We start from the raw sequence: 19,066 nt of genomic DNA, 5'->3' as shown, positions 1-19,066 counted from the left end.
GGGGAAAGTTCAGATAAGAAAAATTCAAATAGTAAAAAAAAATTTCATCTCTCTCTGCCTCCCATTTGGACTCTACAGAGGATACTCATTACTTTTTTGAGTAGCTTCTCAGAATTCTTCTGTGTGTATATATGTATTTTTTCTCCTGCTTTTAAAAATGCAAATGGACTTTTAACTTTGCTACACTATTCTGCATCTTGTCATTTTCACTGAGTATATCTTAGACATGTTTTCATTTTAGTATGTATAGATTTTTTTTCTAAATAACAAATTTACAGCATTTAATTCTATGGATGAACTTAAACTTTATTTAACCAGGCCTTCCCGTTGGATTTTTAGGTTTTCAGCTCATCGATATTCTAAATACTATTTCAGTCAGGGAACATCCTTGTGTACTGTGTTTTTCATAGAACAAACTCATTTCTAGCCCTGGAACTTCTGGTTTAGTAACTGAGTGTTAAAAATCCTGACAGAGGCGAACCAGTTGCCTTCCATCTCCTGACATCCTTATTGACATCAGATGTTATCTCATCATTCAGCTTTTGCTAAGATGATGGGAAACATTATTTCATGGTTTTGATTTGAGTTCCTTTATGGTTTTGATTTGAGTTCCTTTATTATGACTGAGGTTGACATATATTTACTGACCTTTTAAATTTGTTTGCTTTTGGGCACTGTGGTCTTTTTCTTGCTATGTGTTAGAAATTCCTTGGTAATGTAAGGAAATTTTCTCTCATATGTCACAGTTTGTAGTTTAAGTACAGTAGTTTTTATATCTACTGAATTTTGTATCTTGCTTGTAAAGTTGTCTCCACTTCAAGTTCATGCACCTTTTTTTACCCGTGTTCTCTTCTAGTGCTTTTATGGCTTTTCCCTCCCACGTCTCTCTTCGGTCCTCTTTTTTTCCCCCTCTTCCTCTTCCTCCTCTCCTCTTGTTCTTCGGTTTAAATCTTTTTATCTACCTGGAATTTATTTTGATTAAGTATCCAGCTAGCCAAGAACTCTTTTATTTTCCACTGATTTGAATCATAAGTTCAAATCCCGTAAAGTAATTGGATCTGTTTCTGGCTTCTCTGTTCTACTCTGTTGACCTGGCAGTGTGGTGGGACCCTGAGGAGTATTGACTGGGCTCTGTGACCTCGGGCAAGTTGCCTTTCGATGTTGGCCTCAGCTTCTCTACATTGGGACAATAATATCTAAGTTGTAGTGAGCAAATGGGAGAATTAATATTCTTAACGTAGTGCCTAAAACCAAGGTGCCTGGTCAATGTTAAGGACTAACCTTCGTGAGGCTAATGTTTCTTCATTTGTCTTTTTTTTTCTCTAACCAGAAAAGATTGTTTAAATTAATTTGGCTGTGTCAGCTCTCAGTTGCACCATGAGCGATCTTTGTTGTGGCATGCGGGATTTTTCACTGTGGCACAAGGATTCTCTAGTTGTGTGTGTGCTCCAGAGCGTGTGGGCTTCAGAAGTCAGGGCACTCAAATGCTAGTTTTCACACACCAGCCTAGTTGCTCTGTGGCATATGGGATCCTAGATCACCCACCAGAGACTGAACCCATGTCCCTTGCACTGCAAGATGGGAAGTCCCCAAGCCAGAAATTTTTTTAGAAGTTTATTTTTAGAAGGTCTTGAAAATATATTATTATTAGTTTTTTTGTTTATAATGTAGATAGGAGCCTTTCTTCCATTTATAAACTTCCAAATGTTAATGTTTCGATATAGGCATTTTAATGGATTTTGCTTCATTTGGATGTCCTGGGTATACTAATCATAATTTACAAGTAATGATAATTTTGCCTTCTCATTTCCAGTATTCATACCTCATATTTCTTTGTTTTACCTAATACAGTCGTTGGGATTACCAGAAGAATATTAAAGGGTGACATGAGAGCACATTTTCTGCAACTGTTTGCTTTCACATTTTGATTTAGGGAGTCCCTTTATAGCGGTCTGAAAAATCATTTAGGGCAACTCTCTCACTTTACAGTTGAAGACAGGCTCACAAAGAAGTGAGTTGTTCATCCGAGGTCTCGCAAGGCCCAAGTGTCAGAGCCTGGGGCAGGCTTGGGGCTTCTTGACCCACTGACCGGTGCTCTTTCACTGCAAGACCGACACACCAGTGCCAGAGAAGCTCACCTTAGAATTTCTGCCGGATCTTTGCTGGGCAGCAGTATCGACTGGACTGCAGAAATCAGACAAATTCTAAAGCATCTCTCTTTTTTTTTTCCTCTGTGTTTCAAGTAATGTCTGCTGTATTAAAGTAACAGATGCCCGGATAAAAGAAAATGCTGGCAGGAATATATTTCGTCAGGTACTTGATCTATAAAACTTCAGTATGAGATAAAAACTTCAGGTGGCTCACAAAATCTTGGCTTTTTGGCAAGCTTAGACAAAATTATTTGTTCTAATTTGCCTGTGCTTGGTAAATCTGGTGTGCTCAGTTCATCCGGAGAGCAGGACTGGGGTTTGCTCTGGCCCTAACCAACGGAAAAAACTCAGGAATTGGGGCTTATCCAGCATCTACCGTGTGTCAGCACTGTGTTAGGGGTGTTATAGGCATAGGACATATAGGGATGTTCTATACCACGTACAAGGACTATGGTCCTTAAATGGGCCATGTGGACCTTATGGACAATAAGGACTATGGTCTCTGCCCATGATCATCTTTTTGTCCAGCTAGATGCCCCTATTTGAATCCGATTTTCTATTTTTCCTCAAATTTTAATTTATTTTTATCTGGCAACAAATTTTAATTTTAAAAGTTTACGATGTTACTTTGGCTTGGGCCACCTTCTGAAAATGTTTCAGAAAACTTTACCATCATCATTTTTAGTATAGTGCCGGGGAGATAGGGACGAAGAACATGCACAGCTGACGAGAAAGGATGAGTCCTTAAGCAATGGTGCCCCTGGCTTCTTTAAAAACATTTTTCTGCTCATACCCTGCTTTGAGCCTCGTGTGTTTGCTAGGTACATTTTAGCCTGTATCTTCTTGAACAGTTTCAGAGGCCAAGTGCCAGGCTTCTCACCCTCCCTACTCCGGCGAAGCTCCTCTGTTCCGGTTTCAGCTTCTGTGTGGAACATGCTGCCCTACTTTAGCGCGATGTCAAAGCTAGTGGAAGAGACAGTGACACAAAAGCACTCTGCAGATTTAATGTGGTCAATTGAGCTTGACTGTCCTTTGAGAGGGATCTAGTTAATAATAGTAATATAAGGATAACTTGGGTTTGTTTTTTTTTAATGGTAAGAAGTAGTGCAGAATAAAGGGCAATGTGACACTAGTTGAAGATGAAACAAAGGCCAGTGTGGTGAAGACAGGGCCACTCACTGCTAATGGCTGCAGTAAGTCAACCACCCAAGGCGCGTGTGGTGGAGAAACCGGCCACTTCATGTTTGGGGTGAGGCGTGGTTGCAGCGAGTCATTCTGCCAGAAAAGAAGCATGATTAAGCCAGCTGCGTCAATTACAGGCTGCCTGGCATCTTGGGGTTTAAAGCCAAAAGTCTAATGTCTTATTTTGGGAGAATACGGATGCTAAGAGCTCTTGAATGTTGGTGGAGAGAGCAGCTGGTGTTTTGAAGACCTGAAGACCTTAGGTCTCCTGGAAGTGCCCCCATATTTCCCAGAAAAGTTAATTCTCCCTGTCTTTTGTGTTTATGCTAGCACCTTGCCCCCTTCACCCTGATACCCATCTTGTTAAGAAATACCAACTTCCTTAACAAAAGGAAAATCCAGAAACTCCACTGGTTAACTGGAAGGATGCTCCTTGAGGGTTTTTACCAATGACTACTGCCACTTTGATAGGCTCAAGGGCAGGTAAAAAAGGCCCTGATGCCAGAAACTGACATTAAAGTCTGGAGAAGACCAGTATCTTATGGTTCTATAAGTTTAATGTGCTTAAAATGACCTTACAAGAATTGGATCTTGAGATCTGGGGTAGTTGGCTGTAGTTCTGATGTAGGTGGCTCTGGGACACCACTTGGAGAAGCTCAGCTCTGGATTGATACCTTTAAGAGGCATATCTTGCCCTCCGAGCTTGCATGCCCATACCATCTGATGCCAGAAAGAAGCCACATTCTTACCTGGATTTCTCCTCTCTTGGCTGGCCAAAACTGAGGGACAGCATACTTGAGGTCCACGTCCCCGCAGAACACCAGTCAAGGCATGAGGGCCTGAGGCCGCTCTCAGAGCTACCCAAGGGCTGCTCCTGAGTTCCTGGATTTTCTTGCCCTCCTGTATGGGGTCTGACCATGTCAGAACCAACAGGGAGGCCCCCCAGGACATCGTGCACATCTCAAGTTCATAACTTGGTTGGAGGTCCTTTCCTTCTACTAGAGGTGAGTCTAGAATTGAAGAAGCCCTGACAATGTGAAGAGCGAATTCTAAAACCACCTGCAGTTGGTAATTGGGTGTGCAGAGTCAGACCTCGCCCCAGGTGTGTTTTCCGCCTGCGCACTTGCGTGCTATAGAATGGCTTTAGTACCACGAAGCCAGATGGGCCGATAATGCTTTTAAAAGACTGAACCCTTTTAAAGCTGGTTATGCATCATGTTCACACTCTTGAGTTCAAGCCTTAGTTTCACCATAAATAATTACTCTCGACTACCAGATAGAGCATTGCTAATAACTCCCCAAATGAACCATAATATGAATTTTCATGTTGATTTGCAGTTGCATTTTGGACTGCTTGCCACCATGCCAAAAATGCTTCAGAGACTGCTATTCATCTCCCCACCCCCAGACATTGGCAAATGTGCCCCCAACTCCTCTAAGAGGCCCTTTGGGTCTCTGAGGACCCCTGGTGATCTCCTGTAGGAAATTACACTCTGGAGACTTGCTGGAATGAGAAAGTCTTTCAAACTGCAGGCTGGAGCCAAGTAAAGTTGAACAGCATTACCATGATGGCACAGTTCCCTGTATGCAGCATGGAAGGTCACGTGTGCCCGTTAACCCCTTATTTCATGTTTTCTAGCCTATATATTCACGGGCACATTGGAGTCGCTAGGGGAACTCAGACAAACGATGCCCTGGCCCCTCTCCCAGCTGACTAAATCTGACCCCCATGGGTGGGCCCTTTGCACAGGCAGCATGTAAAGCTCTCAGGTGATTCTACTGTGCAGTGGGGCTTGAGAAGCACTGCTCTAGCATGAGGCTTTGTCCCTGTTAAGTATATCTTCCCTGCTTGTCCCACCAGCACTCTTAAGGGCAGTCGTGCCTTAAGATACTTACACCCCACAGCAAATGATTTCAGAAAGAGAGAACTGCTAAGATAGAGAAGACGAGAGCAGCACAGTGTGAGGGCTGAAGGCCCTGAAGATTCAGACAAGCCTCCCACTTTTTCTACCTTTTGACCCTTTAGCTGTTCTTTGCCTCAGGTAGCGGGGGGCATGGAGGGACTGTGACATCCCAGAGATAAACATGGCCTCTGAGTCCAGGGGTTGCATTTCAGTGACTTCTGGGCTGCATCTGATCTATTGATAGATTGTGTGGCCTGTGGTGTGACAGCACAAGGCAGATTTTTAAAATGTGAATGCCAGTTTCCAAAAGGTTTCATATGAAAGCATTCTCAGTCGATGGTGTTCTACAGAAGACTTGCTACCAAACAATGCACTTTTGGGTGTGGGGTCATACTCCACTTATGAGGGTGATGACTCAAATGAAGTATGATTTTTAAATGCTACCTTCTGATTTTGGTTTCACCATTTGAGGAAAAAATATTCCCATGACAAATCAGAAGTGACTGCATATCAATTCCTTCTACCTCTTCAGATCAAACCCGTCTACGGCTGGGTGAGAGTGACAGTGTGGCCTGAGGGACACCAGTCCTGAAATTCGTCTGGAATTTGCTGTGGAACCAGGGGCTCGCTCTTAATTTCTCTGGTTCTGAGTGTCCTCCTCTATGGGGGAAAGGGACCAAATAATTTCTGAGGTTCTCCTGGTTTCTTGGGATTCCAGCGGCATGAGAATAGCAAGGTGAGGAAACTGGAAGTCAGGGTCTGAAAATCGGCCCTGAGATGTCAGCCTAGAGAAATCTGGGAGAAAAGAGAGGGAACGAAGGGGTAGAAGCTATAGGGATATGTGCTTTCAACCATCTACACTGGCTAAAGAAGGAACAGTGGGCGTGGGAGGGAGGGAGGACCCCATCACTGAGCTGCCCACCCCAGACAGGTGGCCCTGGCAGGGGATGCTGTAGGGAGCGAGGGGTGGACATGCCCCTTCCTGACAGGAGCCCCTCATCCGCCTCTCGTTGTCAGAGCGCAGCTCGCTAGGACATGTTCTGCCCACAAAAGGATGGCAGCCTCTTGGTTGTTTTTAAACACTGTATTTTTAAAATTTTCTTAAAAATATTTACGACAGTAAAGGTCGTACTGTGTGTCAGGGGACAGATGCCTTTGATGGATCCCCTTTCATTCCTACCTCAAAACCAGGTCAAGGCATAAATTATTCGGCTGGGCACCAGGCGTGCCTCTTGTCCTCGGGGCCCCATCACTGGTGGGTCCACTTGTCCCAGGGGCTGGCCGATCAGATATTTGCCACCAAGGTTGCACAGGCTCCAGAGGTCCCCGCACTGGCTTTATCCAGTACGTTACGTGGAGAACCCCTCAGCACTGGTCCAGCGCTTCTCCCGGGCATGGGTGATGGGTGAGCAGAAGGGAGGAATTGGAGGTGGGGTTGGTGGCAGGGTATGTGTGTGTGTGTGTGTAGGGACAGGGTGATGCCGGGAGGGTGTGTGTGTGTGTGTAGAGGAAGGGGGTGATGCAGGGAGGGTGTGTGTGTGTGTGTGTGTGTGTGTGTGTGTGTGTGTGTAGGTAGGGCATGATGCAGAGAGAGTGTGTGTGTGTGAGAGACAAGGAGGGGTGGGAGGCTGTGTATGTGTGTGTATGTGTATAGGGAGGGGGTGATGCAGGGAGGGCCCCCCACCCCTGCCCCCAGCCTGCAGCCATTGCATCAGGACAGGCTGTGGGGAAGGTGAAGTGAGAACGTGGAGCCCTGGGGACTGCATCATCCACAGGCTTCCGCCAAGCACCCAGGAACAACAAAAGCAGCGGGAGGGGCGGCAGTTGCAGGCCCGGGGCTGCTGCGAGCACCGTGGGGGGCGGGGTGTGGGTGTCAGTCAGGTGAACGCAGGTGGGGGCTGGGGAAGAGCCCACCCGCACCCTCCTCTTGGTTCTCCTAGGTCCCAGCTGCCTGTCCATCACAGTCTCTGCCTCCAGAGTCTGTCTTCATCCTGGCCAGCAGCTGTCACCACTGGGGCCCTCACTCAGGGGGCACTCCAGGGACCTATCTCCGGCTAGGAAGGGGTGAGGTGACTCGGGAGCTGTGGGCAGTGCAGGGATGGGGGGACAGCGCAGGATGCAGATCTGCTGTCCCACTGGGATCCCCTGCAACTACAGGTCCGGAGAAGGCAGAGTGCGTTGGCATTTGTAGTCTCCTCTCCGGGTTTCTTCTGAGGATGGGGTGATGATGACTTCCTAGCACCTTAGTGGTGGGGGTGGCAATGCCTCTGCACAGCCTGGGGGTGACTTTGGGGTGTACCTTGGGGGGGGGGTCCCTCTAAGTCCCTAGGGACCTGTGTTGGAGGTGCTGCGGCTCCCAGTAGGACAGTCCCTCTGAAAACTGACTCGAGTTCCTTTCAGAGGGAGCAGACTCAGTCTTTCAGGAGATGAGGTCAAGTGCAAAGTGAGCCGGTGTCCTCTCCGCCCCAGCTCGGTGGGCTCCGGGCCTGCACACTGCCTGGGCCCGCATGCTGGCCCCCATCCACTCACAGCCTCCTCAGGAGCCTCACTCCAGCACTTTGGGTGTGGGGTCCAGGCCAGGCTCCCTCCTGCGCTTGGCACTTTTAAAGAAGCCGAGCTGTGGGGAGACGAAGAAATGTCAGGGGTGGGCAGGTGGGCAAGGCCTGTCTCCCCTCCCTCCACTTACCCTCCTGAGGCTGCTTTCCTCAGAAGCGTTCCCTGAATGCCTCCGCTGCTCACACTGAGTACCCCCCACCAACTGCCAGGCTGGCCAAGGGGCCTCTTCATTGGTGACACGGAGGCTGGAACCAAGCGGATGGAGCCTATGTCCAGAGGCAAGCATTGCTGTTTGACGCTGCCCGAGTCACTACCGCTCTCTGGGCCCCCTCTCACCTTATCTCGAATAGGAGGAGGTTGAGACCGGGGCTTCTTAACTCGAGACTCCGGGACAAAGAAAGGCTTCTAAGGGATTTCTTAACAGCCTGACATTAAATTGGAGAAATTCTGTGGTTGTGTGTGCTTGCTTTTTTTCTGATCAGAGGAAGGCTAGCTTTCATCAGGGACCCAGAAGGGGACCCACAAAAGGGCTGGAGCCACAGGTTGAGTGCCCTCTGGTGGCCCATCTGCCTGCTGTGGTGAGGAGCCCGCAGAGTTCTGGGGAGGAGGCTGGGCGGGCCCCAGCTCCCATGTCGAGGAGCATGTGGGCACTGGCCACACAGCTCAGAGGCTGGGGCCCCAGGCCGGGACAGCCAGGGTGCTGCCCCACCCTTCCGCAGGGCTCTCACCTTCCAGAGCGCCAGGACCAGCAGGGCCAGCAGCAGGAGGCCCCCCAGGGTGCTGCCCACGATGATCCAGATGGGGACCTGCGAGTCTTCTTGCTTGGAGATCTCAAACGTGATCTGCAAGGGGAGGGGTGGGGCCGTGTCAACAGACTACTGTCCTGGGGCCCCAGGCGGGCGGCAGCCTGGGGCAGGGCAGGAGGGCAGGAGACATCTGGCAGCTGGTGGGAGAGCTGCGTCCCCTTCCCCAGGAAGACACTGCAGGGGTGGGCGGCACACAGCCTGCTGAGCGGCCTCAGAGCCCCCCGCCCCAGCACGGTGGACCCCTGACTTAAGTGACCAGGCGATCCCACCTTCTCTCCGAGACACATTCTGCTTTTGCTTTTGGGCCACTTCTCTCTGCCTGGATCCTCCTCCTTCTACATGGGCTACTGTTTCTTGCTTTGTTTGCTGCTGCTTCCTAAATGCTGGTGTGTCCCATGGCTCTGCCCTTGGACATCTTTTTAAAATTAATTTTTATTGGAGTGTAGTTGCTTTACAGTCTTGTGTTAGTTTCGGATCTACAGCAGAGTGAGTCAGCTCTAGGTGTACATATATCCCCTCTGTTTTGGATTTCCTTCAGCACAGAGCATTGAGTAGAACTTCTTGGGCTATACCACAGATTCTCGTCAGTTATCTATTTTATACATAGTATCAGCGTATATATATGTCAATTCCAATCTCCCGATTCATCCCATCTCCCTCTCCGTGGACCTCTTCTTTATCTCCAGTCACTCCGGGACCCTCCCTCAGAGCTGCCTTATGAAGTAGGTGCAGTGGGCACAGTGGTGAGGGCCCACAGTGCTTCTGAAGCCTCAGACAGTAAAGAATCTGCCTGCGGTGCAAGAGACCAAAGTTCAGTCCCTGGGTCAGGAAGATCCCCTGGAGAAGGGGATGGCAACCACTCCAGAATTCTTGCCTGGAGAATTCCATGGACCGAGGAGCCTGGCGAGCTACAGTCCATGGGGTCACAAAGAGTTGGACACGACTGAGTGACTAACTCACAGTGCTTTTAGGGGCCCACAAAAATGTTCTAATTTCCTTTAAAGTTAGAATCAAAAGATGATTATAATCTTGCCTGGATTTTATTTGTCTTTATACAGACCGAGTCATAAAATAATCATTTTTTTCCCCCTGTTTTTGGAGAAAAGCCCTGAAAGCAAAAGTGCCCAGGGCCATGAAAGCCCTAACACAGTTCTGGGGAAGGCCGTAACCATCTTCACGCCAGCTGATGCATTCATGTTTCTACCTTCTACCTGGACTCTCCACTGCACTCTTTTTTTTTTTAAACTATTTTTGTTTGTGTTTGTTTTTAGGCCATGCCACACAGGCTATAGTCCAGGGATTGCAAGAGTTGGACATGACTTAGTGACTAAACCATCACCACCACACAGCCTATGGGATCTTAGTTCCCTGATCAGGGATCAAACCTGGGTCCCCTGCATTAGGAGCTTGGGTTCTTAACTACTGGGCCAGCAGGGAAGACCTTCCACTGTGCTCCTGACTCATATCCGTCGGTCCACGTGGTCCTCACACAAACTCCTGATCTCATTCCTCAGCCTGTTTCTGGAAGCCAGAGGCAGGGGGTGTATTCTCTTTTCTGCTGGGTTCCCCAGGCTTCCCATCTCACTCAGAGAGAAAATTAGAATCCTCGTCCTGGCCTGCAAGGCCCTGCGCCCTCTGGCCCTTTGAATCTCTGCAGCCTCATCTCCTGCTCCGTCCCTTGCTCTCGACTCTGCCACCTGGCCGCCAGCACGCCAGGCACTGCGCCTGCTGCTGGGACTCTCACCTCCATTCCTTCTGCTGGCAGAGCTCCACCATGAGACACCATTGTGCTGCTCCCGGTCTCTGTCCCTTTATGCAGTGGCTCCCCCGGGCTTACTGTATAAAACAGCACCACCTCCTCTCCACCGTTACGCGTCTGCGTTTTTCTGGGCAGAGCTTATCACCACTGACATCGAACTTATGTTCACTGCCTCTTCCCCCACCCCAGTCCAGAGGGTCAGCTCCAGGGAGAGCAGGGGCTTGTCTGTTTTGCTTGCTGCTCTATCCTCAGTGTGTGGAACAGGGCCTGCCCAGAGCAGGAGCTCAGTTACCTCGCTGAAAGCCTGAATGAATGCACCCCTCGACAGCATGGCAGCAGAGCCCGGCTTGGCCCCTGACTCCCCTTCTGCCCTACCTTACACAGCCTCCATTTCCATATCTGGAAAGTGGCCATGAGGACGTCCCTCAGAGCCATGAGGGGTGATCAGGGAACATGGCATATGGTCAGGGCTCCACCCACAGCAGGTCCCATCTAGCTTTTTCCACTCTTGAAGGCTGGCACCTTGCTCAGAGCCAAGTCACCAGGGGCTTAAGTGGGGGGTGACTGGGTTTCTAAGAGAAGCGAGGCATCCAGAGTATAAGAGGGGTTTCGTAGGGTGAGGGGTGGGAGTGGAAGGAGAAGTCATAAACTAGTAAATGACAAATGAACTGGTGTGGAGAGTGAGGTCGTTACGTGTGTGGTGTCCGCACCACACTTCTCACTTGATTGCCTGGGAAATTCCCGCATGTCTCCTGAGATTCAGATCAAGTGGACTATCTCCAGAAAGCCCTCCTGGACATGCCCTGCTCTGACCTGGGCTCACCCTCAGACTGCACCCACACTTTGTTGGCCTCATTTATCTGTGGTGGAGGCTGAGAAACAGCAGGAAAACCCGACAAAACGCTGCAGAAGGAACAAGTAAAACTGCTCCCGGGGTGTTTGCCTGACTGCTGCTCCTGGGCTTCTGCCTGGGCTCCCTCTCGGCCTGGCACACCTCTACACTGTTTGGGATCGACGTTGGTGACTTGTTAAGGTCTGGCTTCCTGACCCAGCGTATTTTGCTCTCCAGCATCTCCTGGGATGGGACTGGGGATTCACTGGACACCTGGGATAGAAGGCTCACCCAGAGCCCAGACCACAGTTCAGGGACGTGGCCAGTGGAGGGCAGCAGAGTCCCATGCCTGAGATGCCCAGCTCCTAGAGCTGCTGCTGCTACTGCTAAGTCACTTCAGTTGTGTCCGACTCTGTGTGACCCCATAGACGGCAGCCCACCAGGCTCCCCCATCCCTGGGATTCTCCAGGCAAGAACACACCCACCTTCATTTCAAGACCCAATTTCTCATTTTCCCAGGAGCACCGCCTGGATCTTCGCTCCTTTCCTGGACCCTGATTCAAGCCAGTCTGATCTATAACAATCTGGCTTTTCTCAATTAAAAAAGAGTCCCAATACAGAGACTCTTCCCATTCCTTGGTCTTCACAATTTCAGTTTGCAACCGCCTTCATTAATTAGATCTGAGCTGAGGATGGATGAGGAGGGGAGGACTCGCTGGCCATTCTAGGCTGCCAGTTTGCCAAGACCCAGCCTTGCCGCCCTGAGGCAGGAGGCAGGCAGCCTGGACCGCGCTTGTGCTTCCTCCAGTGTAAAACACGCAGGTGTCCCTCCTTCCTCTGCCTCCGGGGAGCTGTGGAGGTATAGAGCTTGGTGCCCCCCACCCCCCAGGTACAGGGTGATGAATGCCTATTTCTGGTCCCCTCTTCCTACTTTTGTCCCAACGGCCTGTTTGTCTCTATTTCCCCTCTCCTCTGATGTTGCACCAACTGCGGCAGGCCTGTCCGTCTCTCTCCTGCAGGGGGAGTAGGGAAACTTTAAGCGAAGGGATGACCCTTCCCCAAGCTGGCCTGGCACGAGCCCAGGTCTGTAGGGTTCCAAGTGCTCACCTGGCGGCTGGGATCCTCCTCGCGGAAGATGAATGGGCTGTGGAACTGCCTCTGCAAGGCGGCGTGGACCGTGATTCTCATCAGCTTGTACTTGAGCTGTGTAATCAGAGGCCTTGTCAGGAGCTGGCCCCTCCCTTGGAGAGACTCCCTAGCACCCGTCTCCTCCAGCCTGGCCCTGGAGCTCTACTTACTGCTTTTAAGGACCTCAACCACAGGTTCCCCAGCAGATGGAAATTGATTTCCTGGTTGGGGGCCAGCCTCACGTTGCAGTTGATGGAGACTACATCAGAGTTGCTGTGATTCTGAAAGAGGAGGGTCTCTGGGTGAGCAGGGGCTTGGCCACCAGAGAGATGGCTCAGCTGCTCAGCTTGACCAAGTGGGGTTTTGCTCCTGGGGAAGGGTGACAGAGGACAGGGGACAAGGAAGGAGGTGAGGGGTGGAGGCCACAGGGGCTGGGGCTGCCGAGGCTGGCTGGAGGACAAGGTAAGGACAGTATTAATATATCGGATGCTCCATTTGAAGTTGTGCATTATTGGATGTATTCCAGGAACAGAACTTTAGGTCAGCATTAGAGAGCCTATAAATGTCATCCCCCTACAAACACATTAAAGGGAAAGTGATACATTACTTTAACAGATGCAGTAACTTTAAGCACTTACGCTTTAACTTTAAGCATTTTATGAAATCCAACTTCTGTTTGTGATAAAAAAAAAAAAAAAAAAAAACTACCAGGGAACTTCCTGAATCTGAATAAGGGTGCTTATTTAAAAAAAAAAAAAAAAACTACATCAAGTATTACATTTCACAATGAAAAACTAAAAATAATTCCTTTAAATGCAGAATTAAGACAAGATGGTCATCATTTCTGTTTAGCATTGCCCTGGAGCTCCTAGACAGAGGAATAAGAAAAACAATTTAAAAGGATTGAATGGTAAAACTAAAACTATTATTACTTGCAGATGACACTATCCTAATAGAAAACCCAAACAAATCATCAAATAATTAGGATTTATTAGGTTAAACTCATTTGTGTGGCTCTCTTGCAGCCACCTCACCCCACCCACGTCTGTCTTCAGTACCGTGCACTACACTCCAAAGACGCTTTGTTTGGGGAAATCAAATGAAAACAGAGAAGATTTTTATTTGGGTAAGGAGTCATGAAAGCATGCTCAGAAATTGGTGCGTGGGGCAGAGGTAGCCCCGGGAACAGAAACCTGGACCCTAGCAGGTGTCCTGGGAGGACCCTGGGCGTTGACATTGGCTTCCGTTTCAGGCTTCCCAGATGGCACTAAAGGTAAAGAACCTGCCTGCCAACGCACAAGGGTCAAGACTCGAGTGTTTGATCCCTGGGTCAGGAAGATCCCTTGCAGGAGGAAATGACAACCCCCTCTAGTATCCTTGTCAGGAAAATTCTGTGGACAGAGGAGCCTGGCAGGCTACAGTTCATGGGGTCACAAAGTCGGACACGACTGAGCTACTAAGCACAGCCTTCTATCTCTGGGGACAGGGAGGCCCCGGCTGATACGATCAGTGCTTCCAGTACAAGCCCCATGGGGTCTGGCCTCTGTTACGCTGTTCCGTCTCGGCTCCTTCCTCCTTCCTCTGTTTGTCCGTATCCTACTAACCCTTTTAGGCACAGGGCAAGTCCATGATCTCTGTTCACTTTTTTTTTTTTAATTTGGTTAAACTGAGCCTTAGTTACGGCACACGGAATGTTGCAGCATGGAGGAGCTTTTCAGCTGTGGCATGTGCGAACTAGTTCCCTGACCAGGGGTCGAATCTGGGCCCCCTGTATTCGGAATGCAGAGTCTTAGCCACTGCACCACCAGGGAAGGCCCCCTGCTCCTCTTATTCAAGGTTGTCTGCTTCTCTGCCCCTCACTCAACAGGTACTCCCAGCCTCCACCCCTGGCTTCTTTACACTCAACCCGGTGTCTCCCCTGAGATGTGAGCCCACTAAGGATACGAAGTATCTTTTCTGTTTCCTCTTGGTTTGAGGCTGGGACATAGAGAGGCTTCGATAAGCTCCTGTGGACAAACTACTGGTCGAGGAGCTCAGGCAGCCCCTCTCCTCGTCCCGGGGCTCCTGGCATGGGGACGCTCACCAGCTGTGGGGTGCGACTCAAGTCCTCCTCCGTCGGGGCACGCCGGTACTCGGTGCTGTTCCCCCAGATGTTACAGGACGTGTTCACCTGCACGAGGAAACAGGCAGCCAGCCTCACACCAGCCCTGGCAGACTCGGCAGCCTGAACAGTCCTCTCTCCCTTCTGCCCAGGGAAGGCCCAGCCGGCCCTGGGCCAGGGGAAGGAGCACACCTAGTGGTCTGCTTGTCCCCTACCCACACCGGCCCCCCGGGGTGTGGGTACCTGGTCAGTGAGGAAGTCCCTCAGCAGCAGTAGCCGGTTGCCGCCCCTGGTGGCGATGGGAATGGTGATCTTCATTGTCACCCCATGGATGGGAAACAAGCCCAAGTTTTGGATCTGTGGCCCGAGAAGGGGAGGTGTCAGTACATCCAGCAGTGGTTGGGTGGTGGGGGACAAGATCCACGGGGGTGAGCCCCCCAACCCCAGCCAGGCCTGAGAAACAAGTTCCTTCAAGCTCCCTGGCCCTTTCACTGTGGATGCTCTAAAGCTCTTCCAGACCTTGGCTGGGGGCTGCAGGAAGGAAACCGCATGGAAGCTGAAAGGGATGGGCTCCTGGAGGCTGAGGACCGCCACTGGGGGCCATGAGGCTGAGAGCAAGGGTTACTTCCCCTTTTCACCCTCGTTTGGGTGTCGCCCTGAACAGAGGTCTGGGTGGAGATGGTGACAGCAACTCCTTTACTATGAGAGAGAATCATTAACGGATGTAATGATTACATTCTGATGCAGGATGTAAATAGTGTGCATTGGTGCACATTCTAGCTGCGATGCATTCAGCGTCAGTTCAGTTCAGTTCAGTCACTTGTCGTGTCTGACTTTTTGCTACCCCATGGACTGTAGCACGCCAGGCCTCCCTGTCCATCACCAATTCCCGGAGTTTACTCAAACTCATGTCCGTTGACGGAGAAGGCAATGGCACCCCACTCCAGTGTTCTTGTCTGGAGAATCCCAGGGACGGCAGAACCTGGTGGGCTGCCATCTATGGGGTTGCACAGAGTCGGAGAGGACTGAAGCGACTTAAGCAGCAGCAGCAGCATGTCCATTGAGTCGGTGATACCATCCAACCATCTCATCATCTATTCAATGTCAGAGCCGCAGTGATTACAAACAGGGTTTTGGAATCAGAAAGGCTGAACACATAACCCATGGCTGCTGCCACAGTTGAGCTGTGTGGCCTTGGGCAGATTATTAAACCTCTCTTGGATGAGCCATCGAGGCATCTGTGTGTTTCTAGCTGTCTGCCTGCTCCCGACTCTTGCCCAACAATTCAGGGCTGGGGAGATTATGGGGCAGAGACTCTTAAATGCCTCCTAATTTTCCTTCTTCCTTCTTCCTTAGTGACAGAAACCAAGGCAAAAAGGCACATTTCCTAGCCTCCCGTATAGCTGAATCACACTGTTCTGGACAATGAGAGGTAATTGGACGTGTGAGGCAGTGCCAAAGAGGTTACTCAGGGAGGTGTCTTGCACACTCTTCTCCTTTTCCTTCTTCCTGGAATGAGGATGTGATGACTGGAGTTGCAGCCACCTTGGACTATGAGGTGAACTTGAGAGGTTGATAATCACATGTTGAGGATGGTGGAGCGGACACAAGGAGACCCAGTCCCAGGGGACTTTGTAAAGTTGTCAACTCTGGACTTCTTTTTTATGGGAGAGAATAAACCCCAGAGCATTATATATATCACTGTTTTTTCACATTTAAAAAGTCATAAGCAGATACACCTATTCTTCACTGACACACCCTCCTGGTCCAGCCTCATACTTTTCCAGATGAGGACTGAAAGGCTCAGAGAGGGGAGGGACTTGCCTAAAGTCACACAGTGAAGGGGTGGCAGGGTTGAGGCTGGAATCTGGGCACTGGCAACGCTTTCAGATTCCTTCCCTCCCAAATGGGGGTTCTCAGCTCCTGTCTTTCACTGTCTGCCTGGCTGCCCTCCAGCCTAACCTTGAAAATGCAGTGGAAGGGAGGCCCAATGCCATGGTATCTCTCCAGGGAGCTGTTGGACTTGACCTCGTAGTGGCTCAGGCTGCTGCTCCTACAGGGACAGAGGACAGGGACGCTGTGAGCTCAGTCGGCGTTGGCTGGATGGATAAACGAACGAAAGAAGGTGTGGGCATGTTCCCATCTCCCTGGATCACAGCAAACAGGTTTCCTCTTGTGTCCATTGGGAGGGCTGTGTTGGGAAGGCTTCTTCCCAGCAGGAATAAGCACTGAGATCAATTAGCAATGTCTGCTGGGGTGTGGGATGGGCATGAATCAGAGGCCAGTTCTCTACCATCCCAGTCCTTGCCTCCTGCCCAGGCGCATGGCCTCTTTCGATCACCAACTTGCCCACTGTGCACCTCTAGTGTTGGCTGAAGGAGGGCCAGAGCTTTCTGTTTGCTGTTACTTCCTGACTTCTCCACCTACCTGGGAGCTCTGGGAGGTAGAGGGGGCAGACTGGGGGCCAGGAGCAGACTGAGGGAGGGGGGTGGTGGGAGCAGTCTGCCCTGGGGGCAGGAGCATTTTCTCACTGATACTGTTTAGAATTGCCAGTGTGAGGTGGTAATGAAATGCAGATGGACTTTTTAGCAAGTTCTGATATTGTTTTGACTTCTCTGCAGAGCAGGGCCCTACTTGCAACCTCTCCTGGGGATACTGCCTGTGCCCCCAGCCTTTGGGGTGCCCCCTGCAGGGAGCTCCCTGGTGACCAGGTCTGTGCCTCCTCCTCCTCTAGTGGACACTGCCTCCCTTTCATGGACGGGGCACTGCACTCTTAGGGATACACTTGGCTGCATCTCCAAGTACCTCAGCACAGGGCCCCGGGGCCCCGGCCCACCTGGTGAAGAGGACGTCGGCCTCGTACTTGAGGTGGAAGCGCAGAAGGGCCGTGTTGTCTTCCTTGGTGCTCTCCTCCTCATCGCTGTCACTGCAAGGAGAGCCGGCCGCGCCTGCGGTCACGAAGGGGCAGCCCTCCCTCCACTCAGCCCCACACCCCGACTGGCTCAGGGCGGCTGGAGGGATCCAAGCCGGGCTGAGAAGGAGCCTCCCGGCTAGTCTAGGGCTGTGGCTCCAGAGAGGCCAGCTGGGGGTGCGGTGCCTGGCAGCCATTGGAGGTGTCTCCCAGGAGGGGAAAGGCCGGGGAGGTGGGGGACCTGGACCTCAGCTTTCCCTGCCCTCTCTCTGGGCACAGCACATCTGGGCTGGAGGCTGGGAGGACCGTGCCAGCTTGCTCACAGCAGCCTGTGCCCCCTCTCATCTGTTAGCCAGGCAAGTCCTGCTCTGGGGGCCCCGGGGGTGGGGATTATGCTTGTAGGGCAAGGCTCTGCCCAGGGGAGGAGAGGTGCATGAGGAATTGATTCAAGACTCTTGAGAGTCCCTTGGACTGCAAGGAGATCCAACCAGTCCATCCTAAAGGAGATCAGTCTTGGGTGTTCATTGGAAGGACTGATGCTGAAACTGAAACTGAAACTCCAATCCTTTGGCCACCTGATGCGAAGAGCTGACTCATTGGAAAAGACCCTGATGCTGGGAAATATTGAGGGCAGGAAGAGAAGGGGACGACAGAGGATGAGATGGTTGGATGGCATCACCGACTCAATGGACATGGGTTTGGGTGGACTCTGGGAGTTGGTGATGGACAGGGAGGCCTGGTGTGCTGTGGTTCATGGGGTTGCAAAGAGTTGGACACGACAGAGTAACTGAACTGAACTGAGAGCGTTTACTGACTCTTGAATTGACCTTTCTGAGGTACAGGTCGGGCAGCTCCCATGGGGTGGCTGAGGGGCTGTGTGCTGCCTTTAAAATACCAGGGAGGCATTAGAGTTTTGTCAAATACGCTTCCCTTTACTTCTGAGCACCACGAACCACACCACCAGGGCAGATCATTTTAGACATAAAGAGATACAATTTCTGCTCATTAGGTGCATGAAGCTGGATTTCCTTTGGAAGCGTTAACCCAGAGAGGTGCTTAGTTAGAAAAGGGAGTCTGACACACACACACGCCCAACTCACAAGCGCCCGCCAGCAGCCACGCTGCCAAGAACTCTGCAGGCAAGGGTGTTCATTACCTGTGAGAAGGGGCTCTTTTCTTAGAGGGAGGCCTCAAGATATCAACACATCTTCACCTCATGGCAGGTGAGCATTCCACCCAAGTGCACAGACTGGCTAACTGCACTGGTGTGTGGATCACCAGCACTTCGTGACTGCTGACTGGTGTGCGCGCTCAAAGGTTGGTGCTGCCAGATTTATTTCCAGTGTGGAGAAGTTCTCAGGAGGGTTTATAAAGCCTTATAAAGCTAGAATCCCTTCCTGCCTTTGTGTGTTTATTACTGACATGGGTGATTCATGGTGTCAACCTAAAGTGAACTGCCTCAGGGAAACCTGCGAGACAGACAGACAGATCCACAGAGAGTTAAGAGAAGGTCTTTAAAAACTGGAACTTTCCAAGGGGAGAGAAGGGGCCAGCGCAGAAAGAGCACTGGATAAGGAGGAGGAAATCTGTGCAGGGTAACCACACCACCCTGCATGCACCCCATCTCATCTAGCACTGGATAGGGAGGAAGAAATCTGTCTATGGCCATACCACCCTGCATGCATCCCATCTCGCCCCTTCTCAGAAGCTAAGCAGGGTTGAGCCTGGTTAGTGCTT

At 50.8% G+C, this 19,066-nt stretch overlaps 1 protein-coding gene across 2 annotated transcripts in view; it reads right to left on the bottom strand.

Annotated features, from left to right (window-relative positions):
* Nucleotides 1–6,305: 6,305 nt before the first annotated feature.
* Nucleotides 6,306–19,066, bottom strand: part of ITGA11 (integrin subunit alpha 11) — a 133,191-nt gene continuing 120,430 nt past the window's right edge. For both annotated transcript variants that reach the window (XM_086322816.1, XM_086322815.1), the window contains exons 23-30: nucleotides 17,255–17,344; nucleotides 16,381–16,471; nucleotides 14,662–14,775; nucleotides 14,401–14,487; nucleotides 12,488–12,598; nucleotides 12,297–12,392; nucleotides 8,521–8,634; nucleotides 6,306–7,853 (exon numbers count right to left, since the gene is read on the bottom strand). In XM_086322816.1, coding sequence (XP_086178942.1) covers nucleotides 7,782–7,853; nucleotides 8,521–8,634; nucleotides 12,297–12,392; nucleotides 12,488–12,598; nucleotides 14,401–14,487; nucleotides 14,662–14,775; nucleotides 16,381–16,471; nucleotides 17,255–17,344 — 775 coding nt within the window. In that variant the 3' untranslated portion in view covers nucleotides 6,306–7,781. The remainder of the gene's footprint in view (nucleotides 7,854–8,520; nucleotides 8,635–12,296; nucleotides 12,393–12,487; nucleotides 12,599–14,400; nucleotides 14,488–14,661; nucleotides 14,776–16,380; nucleotides 16,472–17,254; nucleotides 17,345–19,066) is intronic.

The sequence above is a fragment of the Bos grunniens genome, chromosome 10 (genome assembly GCF_055505025.1).
Source record: "Bos grunniens cultivar Pamir isolate PY7600 chromosome 10, Bosgru_T2T1.0, whole genome shotgun sequence".
NCBI lineage: Eukaryota > Metazoa > Chordata > Mammalia > Artiodactyla > Bovidae > Bos > Bos grunniens.
This window is presented reverse-complemented; position numbering and strand designations above follow the sequence as displayed.